This window comes from Mauremys reevesii, linkage group 15 (genome assembly GCF_016161935.1).
Source record: "Mauremys reevesii isolate NIE-2019 linkage group 15, ASM1616193v1, whole genome shotgun sequence".
NCBI lineage: Eukaryota > Metazoa > Chordata > Testudines > Geoemydidae > Mauremys > Mauremys reevesii.
Genome location: NC_052637.1, coordinates 29,367,862 through 29,380,335, shown reverse-complemented (window position 1 = coordinate 29,380,335; position 12,474 = coordinate 29,367,862). Strand labels below are relative to the sequence as shown.

At 45.6% G+C, this 12,474-nt stretch overlaps 1 protein-coding gene across 8 annotated transcripts in view; it reads right to left on the bottom strand.

Annotated features, from left to right (window-relative positions):
- Window positions 1-12,474, bottom strand: part of PRPSAP1 (phosphoribosyl pyrophosphate synthetase associated protein 1) — a 45,420-nt gene that overhangs the window by 16,610 nt on the left and 16,336 nt on the right. For 7 of the 8 annotated variants that reach the window (XR_005588300.1, XM_039500477.1, XM_039500470.1 and 4 more), the window contains 4 exons: window positions 10,646-10,712; window positions 2,142-2,314; window positions 1,558-1,673; window positions 89-144 (listed from right to left, as the gene is read on the bottom strand). Coding sequence is in view for 7 of the 8 variants with exons in the window: in XM_039500477.1 (XP_039356411.1) it covers window positions 89-144; window positions 1,558-1,673; window positions 2,142-2,314; window positions 10,646-10,712 (412 nt within the window). In the remaining variant the exon portion in view is untranslated. Of the gene's footprint in view, window positions 1-88; window positions 145-1,557; window positions 1,674-2,141; window positions 2,315-5,653; window positions 5,861-10,645; window positions 10,713-12,474 lie in introns of those variants that run through there. The other variant, XM_039500476.1, reaches the window with a different exon arrangement.

Below are 12,474 nucleotides of genomic sequence, written 5' to 3'. Positions count from 1 at the left end.
CTCTGCATGTCGACATGCACTCCATACTACCAGATCACAGCAGGTTTTATCAAATGTACACCCAGACAGCTAGGAAGAGTCTATTTACCTTTTCGCTGCATCAGGGGATTTGGCCACAATAACTGCATTTCTGTAATCTGGAATCTGGATTAAAAAGAAAAATGTTACTAACATATAAGTAGTGAGTCTAGTACTAGGTATAGTACTTGTTCCTAACTCATTACAATTTGGGTGAACAACAATTGTCTACACATCTTTACAATCAAGTGCAACAGTTGGGGAACCTCATGCTGTCGTACTAATAAAAGGAGATAATTCCATGCTAACACCAGTGATATAAAGAAGGGCAGTCAGGCATTTGTATATAACCTGCCCCAGAATAGAACACAGTACTCAAATTAAACCTTAATACTCAGAATTCTTCATGCAATACAATTAGGTCATGGAACTCACTACTAAAAAGACATTTTGCAGTTCTACACCACCTTTCTTTATTGGCTTCAACAACTGTACAAAGTGCACACTGCCAAACACAGCTACTTCTTTGGGTACACCTATGTTGGATGCAGACATACCTACACTAGCTCTGATCGAGCTAGCGTGCTAAAGACAGAAGTGTAGCCATGGTGGCACAAGTGGCAAGATAGTCTAACCGCTTGAATTCTTAGGGTTGGCAAGCCTGTCCCAGCACAAGCAGATGCACTAGAAATAGAAGTGCACTAGCTTGATCAGACCAAGCATGAGTGTATCTACCAGAGATAGAAGTTACACTTCCAGCTCCAGTGCAGACATATCCTGAAATGGAGGGCAGAAGCCAAGTGGTTCACAGCATATACTGCTGGGAGAACTGGGGGGGGAAGAGATGGGAAAAGATTTTTTTTGTCCAAAGACAACTGGGATCAAGCCCACTTTTTAAGGAAAGGGCCAGACATGGAAGATGCACTGTACTCTATTGAATCTGAATGAAGGGATGAGTTGATTCTTCCAGCATTTAAATGTGCTGTTCCAGAGATCCTGGGCACTCTACTAAAAAGGTCACTCTTGCAGTCTGCATGATTTTGCTAGGATCCAAATCATACTTTCTGAATATCTAAATAAAACAAATTGCCTCCGCACCTTTGCATAGCACTGCTGGAAACAGCATCACATAAAGTCCAGCTATAATTCAGATCACCAAAACATCCACTTCACAGTGAGAGAAACAGCTTAATAGGATTTAAAACTGATTAAAGGCATGAGTAAGAATAGTATCTCAAATGACACTAAGAAAACAATTGTATAGAACAATGAAATTCATAGTTCAGAGCATGGCCTTATCTCGTTTTGATCAGGAAATAGTTTCCAACCTGCTACAGTATTGCACAATTTGGTCTATTTCACATTTTCCTGGAAAACATTTGGTATTGTTCTCGGTCCGAGACAGACTACAGGAACAGACTGACCATCAGTCTAGCCCAACAAAACAATTCTTGTGTAAGCAACAGAATGAACAATGCTATATCACGTCAAGTACAGGTTAAATGCAAACAAGTATAGATAAAACTAGCGTAACCTTACTTCTTCCTGTATATACTGAAGCAAGAAAGGGGATGCCCTTAAGTTGTCTACTGGAAAGCTGAAGAAGCCTTGGATTTCCTTTTGATGAAGATCCATAGTGATAATGTGTGTTAAACCTAAAAACGCAAAGAAGAGTGAATCACCAAATAGCCTCTCCTATCCTCTGATACAATTTCTGGAATATATGATCTGTGTGTGTCCAAATTTCATGGTCTCTAAATTACCCTATGTCAATATATTGTATGCCACATTTTAACAGATGGATAAGCTGGTAGAAGAAAAAGCTTTGAAGCAGGTACTGACAACCAGCCACACTATTATAAAAAACACAGCACCAGAAAGAGCATAGCATAAGCAGATCAATACAGCATTCCTAGTCGGATATTTGTGGATCATCCCCAGATACAACTGTAAAAGACAGCTGAAGAAATGTTAGTTCCCCCAGTGTAGGCCGAGGACTTGGGGACAGGTCCCCAAGTGTGAGGGGGGAGGTAGGGAAGGGCAGTTGATTCCCAGGGGTGCATGGTAGTTGAACAAGTTATAGAGGCTAAAATTCCTGCTGCCTCCTTGCACGACACACTCACCTGCTTTGGCCAGCATAGAAGCTAGCAGTTTGCAGACTATGGAGCCCCTCTTCCTCATTTTGCTTTGTTTGCTATAGGGGAAGTAAGGGATGACCCCAATAATATTCCTGGCGCAGGAAGTCTTCAGTGCATAAGCCATTATCAACAATTCCATTACAGCAGTGTTCACATCTCTAAGAGAGGTTTGAAAACCATTCCAAATATTAGTGTAGAAGAACTCTGATAACAATTCCCTCCCACAGTCTTTAGCTTCTTTGCTTAGTGTTCAAAAAGTAATTTGCTCGGAGCCTTTTTTGGACAAACCCTCAATTTTTGTTGCTATGAATGTCACGTGATTTGATAAAGCTAAACAGACCTGCTTGTAGCTCAGTAGCCCACTGAGCTACCAAAGGCGAATTGAGAGCTACCACTTCCCACACTTAACTCTTATCATAGAATCATAGAATCTCAGGGTTGGAAGGGACCTCAGGAGGTCATCTAGTCCAACCCCCTGCTCAAAGCAGGACCAAACCCAACTAAATCATCCCAGCCAGGGCTTTAAAAATCATCCCAGTCAGGCCCTTCCTTTTTCTTGTTTACAGCCTTCCACACCTTTTACCGCTCAGGTTGTCAGCTATAGAGAAAATGAGGTTCTGCTCATGGCATTTTTTGAGTTAACTATACTAAAACCATAGATCTTCAATCAACTTTAACAACAGATCAAGCTCTTACGCAGAAGTTCATTGTTATTATACCACTAAGTTCCATAGCATAAATAGTAACTCAATGCTTGTCAAGGTGCCTAAAAGGAGGGAATTTGTTCTACATGTGGCAGTTGGTTTTACATAGAAACAAATTATCTTAGATCCACACACCCTGCTGTAACTTTGTCTGGAAGAAAAAGTTTCTTCCAGAAAGTATCAAAGTGATATCTTTCTCTAATACTAAATTGATCTCTATGTTAGTATTTTGTTTTGCTCATTGTTAGAGGGAAAATGTAAATGAGCTTTACTGTAAGAAACAGGAAGCTCTGAAGGCTCAAACTGCATTACAGAGGACCATGATAAGGAAGTTGGATCTTTTGGCCACAGCAGTGTGTATAGATCCGATGAACCAGTGCCTCTTGAGATACTCTCAATGAGGAGAGATCCGGTATTAGGCCACAAGTTCTGACAGCATATATTTAACAAACTCCCTCCAACATGATTTTTTAAAATATATATGCTCTATTTCAAACAGATATTATTTCGGGGAAGTTCTATGGTCTATGTCAGGGGTCAGCAACCTTTCAGAAGTGCTGTGCCGAGTCTTCATTTATTCACTCTAATTTAAGGTTTTGTGCGCCAGTAATACATTAACGTTTTTAGAAGGTCTCTTTCTATAAGTCTATAATATATAACTAAACTATTGTTGTATGTAAAGTAAATAAGGTTTTTAAAACATTTAAGAAGCTTCATTTAAAATTAAATTAAAATGCAGAGCCCCCCGGACCAGTGGCCAGGACCCAGACAGCGCGAGTGCCACTGAAAATCAGCTCGTGTGCCGCCTTCGGCACCCGTGCCATAGGTTGCCTACCCCTGGTCTACGTTATACAGGAGGTCAGACTAGATGATCAAGGTGGTCTCATCTAGCCTGGTATCTATAATATCCAGTTTTCCACCAGAGAGAGAATGTGCCAGCAGAATACACAGTAAGAACTGGATCATAATTACAAGCTACTTCCTAAGAAGTAAAGGAGATAGGTAGAGCCCTGTGTAGATATAAAAATGTGAATCTGCATCCGCCAGGATCAACCACGATCCCATATCTGACTTTTACCTGTATCCACATCCTTACCCTCAGCAGCAAGCTGTCTCACACCTCACAGGGCTGGCTGGGGGAGGAGGGGGGGTGTCTTGCAGGGAAGAGGCAGCGCAAGGGTGGGGCATGGGGGGTAAGGAGCAGCGCAGGGGCGGGGTCTTGAGGAGAAGGGGCAGTGCAAGGGCTGGGGCAGGGGCATCACATCATGTTCTGCCCCTTTGGGCTCATGAGCGACAGCACATGGCAGCAGCAGTGCGTGTTGCATCACAGTGGAGAGGAGGGGTGGGGCGCCGGGCCAGCCAGGTGTGGGCCCTGCTGCCCAGGAGCCAGTGGGATGGGCCTGGGAACGCAGCCAGCGCTGCCTGAGGGGCCTGAGCTGCTGGACAGGAAGCAGCATGGCAAGCAGGTGCTGGACAGCCCCGACCTGCTGCGCCTCCCAGGCTGCCCAAGCCAGACACCACCAGTGAGTAGAGACCTGCATGGTTGTATTTGCATCCGATCTGCAAAAATGGTCTGAGGATATTAAGCAGATATGCACGCATTTGCAGGGCTCTACGCACAGGAACTAACATGCATGCAAGGAACAAGACCTTGAATCTCCAAGTTCTACAGATCAGATTTTCTATCTCTAGTCTAATACCCCGTTGTAATATATCCTTTTGGGGATTTTTCTCTTGCTCCCATCGCTGCCCAGAAACAAGATGCATTCTATTACTGTTGCAACGATTAACATTTCCCACTGAACATTTTGGAGAGAATGACTTTTTAACTAATACGTCAACCTTTGCAGCCTGTATAGTTAAGTTAGGATCTGAATCATGGAACATTTTACATTTACATTGAACATTCTAAGGAAGCAAGTGACTTCCCCTCCCTTGCCCAGCTCCAAGCCGTGCAGATGTGATATTTTGCTTGGAGGCCAGCATCGCTGTGCTACTCATGTTTTCAGGAAATGAGAGGCAGGCTGCATCAAATCACCCTATCAGTACTAACCCCCCCAAGCAACAGCTTCTATTGAGTAGTCCCATGGAAAAAGTGGTGTACAGTATGTGAAACATTCACAGATGACAGAGGTCTGTGAGAAGAATCATCTTGCCTAACTTTTGCCATGTTGACCGGACAGCTATGCTTTAATGACACAAATCTTTCCTCGAGCCCAGTTTGGATGAAGAGACTTTCTAGCACTGTGTTGCTTTCAACTGAATACGGTGGACTTGTTCACCAAACATTCTATCCTATCCTGCCAATAAGCTTTGACTGAGCTACTCAGGACTGAAAGACAGTTTAGAGCCTTGTGGAAAATATATGCACCACAGGGTGGAAAATCCAGTAATATCCTCAGAACAAAGACCACCTTACCCACCCTATTATACCAGTTATCATGGGCAAATTCTCAAGTTATAAATCAGTCCTGCAGTAGGTCACCAATCTTCACCCCATATATGCCTGCTTTTGTGGGGTACAGAACAGTTGTGTAGTTATTTAGTGACAGAGCCTTAACAAGTAAAGCTAAGTGAGCCAGCTGTCACATTAGGGTCAGAAGGGACCATCATGATCATCTAGTCTGACCTCCTGCATACTGCAGCTATGCTGGGCAAGAGGAATGTCATGGTAAAACCTCAACTCTGAGACTCCTATGAATAGAGCCCTGCAAATCCGCAGATATCCATGTCATATCCACGGACCACTTTTGCAGATAGGATGCAGATACCACTGCGCAGGGCTCTACTCACCAGTGGTGTCTGGGCTGCAGCATCTGGCTCGGGCAGCCCGGGGGGTGCAGGTGCTCGGGGTTGGCGGCAGAGCCAGTGGGGCTGGAGTTGGGCGGCAGGTCAGAGTTGGGGGATGTCCCACTGCTTTCTGTCCAGCAGCTCAGGACCCTCGGGCAGCACCAGTGTCCCCCTCATGGCCCATCCTGGCAGCACTGGCCATGCTCCCAGTCCCATCCTGCCAGCTCTTAGGCAGCCCCACTGTGATGCAACACACACTGCTGCTGCCATGTGCTGTCACTTGTGAGCCCCGCAGCAGGAGCACGCAATGCCCCTTCCCCCAGCCCCTCCTCCCCATGCCACCCCTTCTCCTTGAGACCCCACTCCTGTGCTGCCCCTTACCCCCGGTCCCCAACCTCAAGCTGCCTCTTCCCTGCAAGACCCACTCCCCACCCCACCACTTGCTCCCTCCTCTCCCCCTCACTAGCCCTTGTGAGACGGCTTGCTACTGTGGATACAGGTAAAAGACGGCTAGCGGATTGTGGGTTGATCCTGGAGGATGCAGATCCACATTTTTGTATCTGCGCAGGGTTCTACTCATGAAGTTTTGTCTTCCACAAGTCTACTGCAGCTCCACAGAGGCCACTGCAGGCGTCTCAGGCTTCTGATTACTGCCCTTCATCCAGTCACAGCATTCTGCCCACACTGAGTTCCACTTCCCCCCTGAACACCAGGGTTCTGTCCCTGAGAGCACGGAGACCAAGAGTTGTCCAAGTGACATTCCATTCAACTTCTGATTTGTTTCTTGCTTGTCAAGCGTTACACAACTAACTAGACCCATTTCTTTATCTTCATTACTTCCCCCATCCTCTGGAAATGAACCTCCATTTGTGTTTCTTCGTGAACATTCTGAGCGTTTGTTAGCCTGCTGGCTCCATCAGCCTGCATATACAATGGTACTTAGACACAAGAAAGCTTTGTTTGCTATGAAACACCCAGCCAAGAATTATATAAAACAACCCCCTGCCTCTCAGAACGGCAAACTAACAAAGAACCATTTATTTCCTTCAGTGGCATAGCCATGTCAGTGGGGCTGGGAGGTGAGAGAAAGATGCTATCAGTGTTACATTTCTGGCTTTTTTTTTAAACCTGTTTACAGGTCCCTTTGGAACTTTATGTTTTATGCCACCTTCTCTTGAATTATACTTTTACATCACAGAAGAAAAAAAAACCACACAGTTGAGGGTTGAGTACCACTGATTTTGAAGGCTTCCATGACAGTGGCTAGGTTCTTCTTTTCAGGAACCCGCCCCCCCCATATATGATAAACATAACAGAACTGAGGAAGGAGAAGAGAAACTACTGTGGTGAGTACATAATTTAGATTGCACAAAAGCAATAAACTCATTTACGTGGCTTGTCACCTTTGCCTCCTTATGTCTATGCCATCCCTCCTTTCTGGAGGAAGTGCTGCACTACTGCTTATTCCCTAAGGGCCTGCACCAAAGTTGTTCAACAAACTGTATTACCCCTGGATTTTTTGATCACCACCATGAATCATATTTACGCACTCAGCTCTTACACCTTAGCCTACACACCTCCTCCTGAATGGCCTCTCTGCAACTAAACAGTTTCCCTGTTTAGTCTATTTTATCTTTCACCGCTATTCCTGCAGTCTGGAGCCTTTGCGATTTTCCAACCTTTCCTTGCGAAATTCACAAAGAGTTATTTATTCTAGTGGTTTGTGATGGGGTGTCCATCCCACACAAGGCCTGACGGGGTTACGGTGGGTCAACTAACTGCACCTGGAGGAGGAGTCACGGAGCGATAAAGAGGATGTTCAGCTGCACAGGAACAAGAGGGCCTGTATAAAGCCCAATAGCTGAGAGGAAAAGGGGGCTGCAGAGAGAGAGGGTGCAGTCACTCAGGGTGAAAGAAGGCGAAGTAGGAAGCAGCCCAGGGATACAGCAGCAAGGCTCAAGATTACAGCAAGCAGTCAAGGTCTGTGCAGAGTCCCTAGGCTGGAATGCAGTGTAAACGGCAGGCCTGGCTTCCCCTGCCAGACACTGGAGAAGTGGCAGCATTAAGGGGCAGTGAAAGGGAAGCCTGTCTGGGACAATGGATCTCAAGAGTCATTGAGAACGCAGCCTGCCCTGGAAAGGAAAATTACAGGGACCTGGCCAGCGAGCCAAGCCACGAAGCAGGACAAGTTGCGTCCCAAAAGCACAAAACACAGAGTGACAGAGTACAACTGCAGAAAGGGGTGTCAGCCTGGCAGAGCTAATCCCCAGATGCAGCCAGAAGGAGGCGCTCCAAGGGTGGGCAGAGCACCCACTGACATGGCTAAACAAATGGCTCAACAGAAGAGAGATTCTACTATGCAACATTTAACAACACTCCTGGAGCCTGGCAGCTCATTCTAGTCACACCCCACTACCTTCACCTTAGCTTCTGGTATCTCAATTTACTATCACCTCTTCCATCTTTACTACTTACAGCATGATTCCATAGCATTTGAACAATATTTTAATATCAAGTTTTGTGCTGCTGAGGAGTCTGTCAAGATGAGAAGTTGCTAAACAATAATCCATTCACTTCCTCTCCTCACACTCCTGCTTGGCTGACTTAAAATGTACTGCAGAATGGAGACAACCTTCAGCTTGTCCTCTAAGCAATGCAGTGAAGCACACATGAAGCTGAATAAAGATCCCTGTCTGCATCACAGTGGCTGCTCATCTGGAGGACAAGCCCTTTCAACACTCATTCAAAGATAAAAGAGCAGAGATTTTTTTACACAGGAATGATCAAGTCAGGTCTGGGGAAGGACAAAATTCTTGACAAGTTGACAACAATTAGTAAGATGTTTGTGTTTTCTCCTAAGTTACTGCCTGCTCAAATTTTGAGTTGTCATTTCCCCGACTAAAATCCCTCATCTGGCTCAGATTTACATCATCAGCAGTGTTTGCCCAAACACCCCCATTCTACTAGCAGATTTTGATCCTGCTGGGGAAAAATAATGGGTCTGGTTAATCAATCGGGGAGGAGACTCATTTCCTCACCAGTATGTAAGTGATGTGCAAATGGCTTTTCTGGGAATAGACTATCTAAGGTATAGGCTGAATAGTTTTGAGAAAGGAACCCTCAGAGCAGCCAACCCTGGGAAAAAGATTCAAGTTGATCTTATGTTGTCATTGATATTTTTATTAATGAAGCCAAGCCTTAGGAAGGGGATGAGTTTGGACTTGTTTAGTATATGGACTGTGTTTGCAGAGCAGACTGGAAAAGGCTTCTGCTCATAAGATGTTCCACCATCAATTTGTTCTTGAGTGCTGGTGAGCAATGCAACAACAGAATGTGCAACCTGGGGCAAAGCCCTGAAAGCACATGAGTTTTTTCATTTTGCTAGCCAATAACAATGCAATATTCACCTCTGGTAATTTTGCATCTTTAAGAATAGTATGAGATCTAGCTGCAACTACTGTTTTTAATACTCCAGCACTGATTTTCACTGACTGTACTAACCACTTGGCAAGAAACCAGCAATGAGTGCACACCTTCAAACTCAGCTCTTTGAGACACTTCACTATCTACCTATTCTAGCGGAATCAAGCAAGATTCTCAGGGTAGTGGATGGTTTTCTAAGCCCACCATGACTTACAGTATTTCTTTGCCCTCCTAACCCAAAGCCAGTATAGTCCAACCTAGAGAACAAGTAGACCCACCTGAGGAGGAATGCCCAAAGCACGGGTGGGCAAACTCTTTGGCCCGAGGGCCACATCTGGGTATGGAAATTGTATGGCAGGCCATAAATGCTCATGAAATTGGGGGTTGGTGTGTGGGAGGGGTTGAGGGCACCAGCTGGGGGTGCAGGCTCGGGGTCAGAAACGAGTTCAGTGTGCGGGAGGGAGCTCTGGGCTGGGGCAGAGGGTTGGGGTGGGGGGGAAATAAGGGCTCCAGCTGGCAGTGTGGGCTCTCGGGTGCAGGAGGGTGAGACCAAGGGGTTCTGAGGGCAGGAGGGAGATCAGGGCTGGGCAGGGGGTTGGGGCGCTGGAGGGGGTAAGGGGCGCAGGCTCCAGGCAGCACTTACCTCAAGCAGCTCCCGGAAGCAGCAGCATGTCCCCCCCCACCAGCTCCTATGGAGCGGAGGCGCGGCCAGGCAGCTCTGTGCACGGCCCTGTCCGCAGGCACCGCCCCTGCAGCTCCCATCAGCTGCCAATGGGAGCTCCGGGGGCGGCACTTGGGGTGGGGGCAGCATGCAGAGCCCCCTGGCTGCCCCTATGCATAGGAACCAGATGGGGGGACATTCTGCTGCTTCTGGGAGCCGTGCAAAGTACGGGCAAGCCCTGAACCCCACAACCCAGCAGGAGCTTGAGGGCCGGATTAAAATGTCTGAAGGGCCGGATGCAGCCCCTGGGCCATAGTTTGCCCACCCCTACTCTAAGGCCTACCTAAGAGCCAGAATGGAATGGTACAGTGGTGTGGAAGTACAGGAAGCAGACAGAGCTTCAACATTAATTCAGTTTCACATCATTACAATCAAAAGGAAAGGAAAGAGAAATTCAACCGGTAATGAAAGCAACAGCCCCTATTGTTGCTAGCTCTGCTGCTCGGTAATTGGAAGGCAGAGGAAATTATACATCCTGAAATGGAAGTGCCAATCAAAATCACTGAGCAAGAGAGTCTGCAAGGACAACATAGCACAGAACAGACAAGTTTTCATTCACAGCCAGCAGTTTTATTTGTTGTTGCTTGAAGAGGCACACTTAGCCTATCCGATGAAAAGCTTCTCAGCTGATTGTGGTACAATCAACTGATCCACTGGGAATTTTGACAGCGAAACACCACCCTCCCAACAGAAACGGACATCAAGGCAGCAGCACTGGTAAAAACACACTATTATTGTAGCAAGTAGATACGAAACCACAGAACAAATCTACTGAGCTGGAAATTCAAAGCACACTCCAGTGGATAGGATCCTCATGATCACAGATTTAAATTAAGCCAGAAAGCACCTACCTGGGTATTGTCTGTATAATGAAGATATCTTGGCCCCGGACAGATTCTTTTATTTCAACTCTTGTTTCTGAAGATGACAGAAAATAGTCAGCCCTAAGCTGCTGCTTGGGAATGAAGCAGATAACGCAGCACATTAATAGCAACTTTTTCCAGCAGGTCAGGAATAACCAGCAGGTCAGGTCAGGGTCAGATAAAGCAACGGAGTTTTAAAACCCACCCTATCTAGGCAGAGAAAATTTACATATCAGATCATAAACAAGTGAGCCAGCTGGATTTTCCAGAAGGCTGCTCTCAGGAACCAAGGAGTTTGCATGATGGAACATTGAGATATTTATTACATCCCATTGTAACTACAAACAGAGGGAGAATTAGGCTGAACTGCAATAACTTTACATGGGGGGGGGGGGAGGCAGAGAATTACTCAATTCCTACAGATTGTTTCACCTCCAAAGAAGCATAAAGCTGTCCGGAGGTTTTCTATTTCCTTTCTCTTGCTGATGATAGCTGTCAACACCACACTCAGTGAACAAAGAAATATCCAACATGTAACAGCCTATAGCATTTTATGAACAGGGGAATAAGCCCTTCTATATCTTAGGGCGAGGTCAGCGCTGTACTTACAGGCTAGTACACAATAACATACTTTGAATTCTGCACTGCATCTTTTGTTTGGCTTTTGAAGTAAGCAGACATTCTCCCCCAATTGGAGAGAGAGAGTTTCAGGTCAGAAATCAAAGTCTCCACTTAAACCATCTCTCCCTTGCCTCTCAAATTTCAAGTTACAATAAGCCAACTAGTGAACCAGTTCTGCAAGGCAGAACAATAGTACTAGGGTATGAAGACTTTTCAAGCACTCTTTTTCCATACATTCATGATAAAATAAGAGGCTTAAGTTGGTGGGAAGGGGAGAGAAAGATGGGGCTGGTTTAGCCGGTTGCAAAATGTAAAGTCCAATTATTTGGGCAATTGTGCCAACTTAAAGGGATTTAGCTCAAAAAGATAAATGATTTGCAGCGCAGTGATGAAGGATGAATCTGTACCCTGAAGCAAATGTCCCAATTTAAAGGTTGTATCACAGTAAACTCAAAAGACAGCGAGCATGAGCCAAGACTCATGCAGAAAGAATCAGTCACCATAAGTTACAATGGCAGTCTGCACAGACAGAAGAGCAAAACCTGAACGCACAAGGAGTTATGGATGATGCTCTATAACTGTATACGGGCAGCAACTAAAATCCCAATAGCTTAAAATATCCATATTTTGACTGCTCAGGACTGAATCAGCACCCAGTGACGATAACCTCCTCTTGGGGCGGTTCAGTGCAAAACTGGCTGAATGTTCCTCACTGTTATCGCAAATCAGCAAGCCAACAGACACGCTGCAAGGTCTTATTGCTGACATAGAAAACGTTTATTGTCCTAGGACTGGAGGTACTTATAACAGTGTACATCATTCTATGTACCACAAGGCAACTCAGGTCAGCTGGGTGGTCCTTGCTCCATTTCAACCTGGTTTGGGCCAGGCTTGCTAACAGGTAAGGAATTCTTCAGATGGGATCCTTTTTGTAACTGTCCGGCAGAGTCCCTCGCAAGTTTTGAAACTCATTGTACAGACTTCCACTTCAATCATTCCTCCTGTTTCTACTTACTCCTCTGTGCAAATGGCAGTAGAGAACTGAAATGCTAAATTGCTGCTAGGCCACTGAGCTCTTTTTTTGGCTAATAAACACATTTGTTTCAACAAAGCACTCAGACAGCTGAAGACAGGTGCCCAAATACATTTAAATAAGAGAAAGTTGAATGGGGTTCAAAAAAGAACTAGGTAAGTTC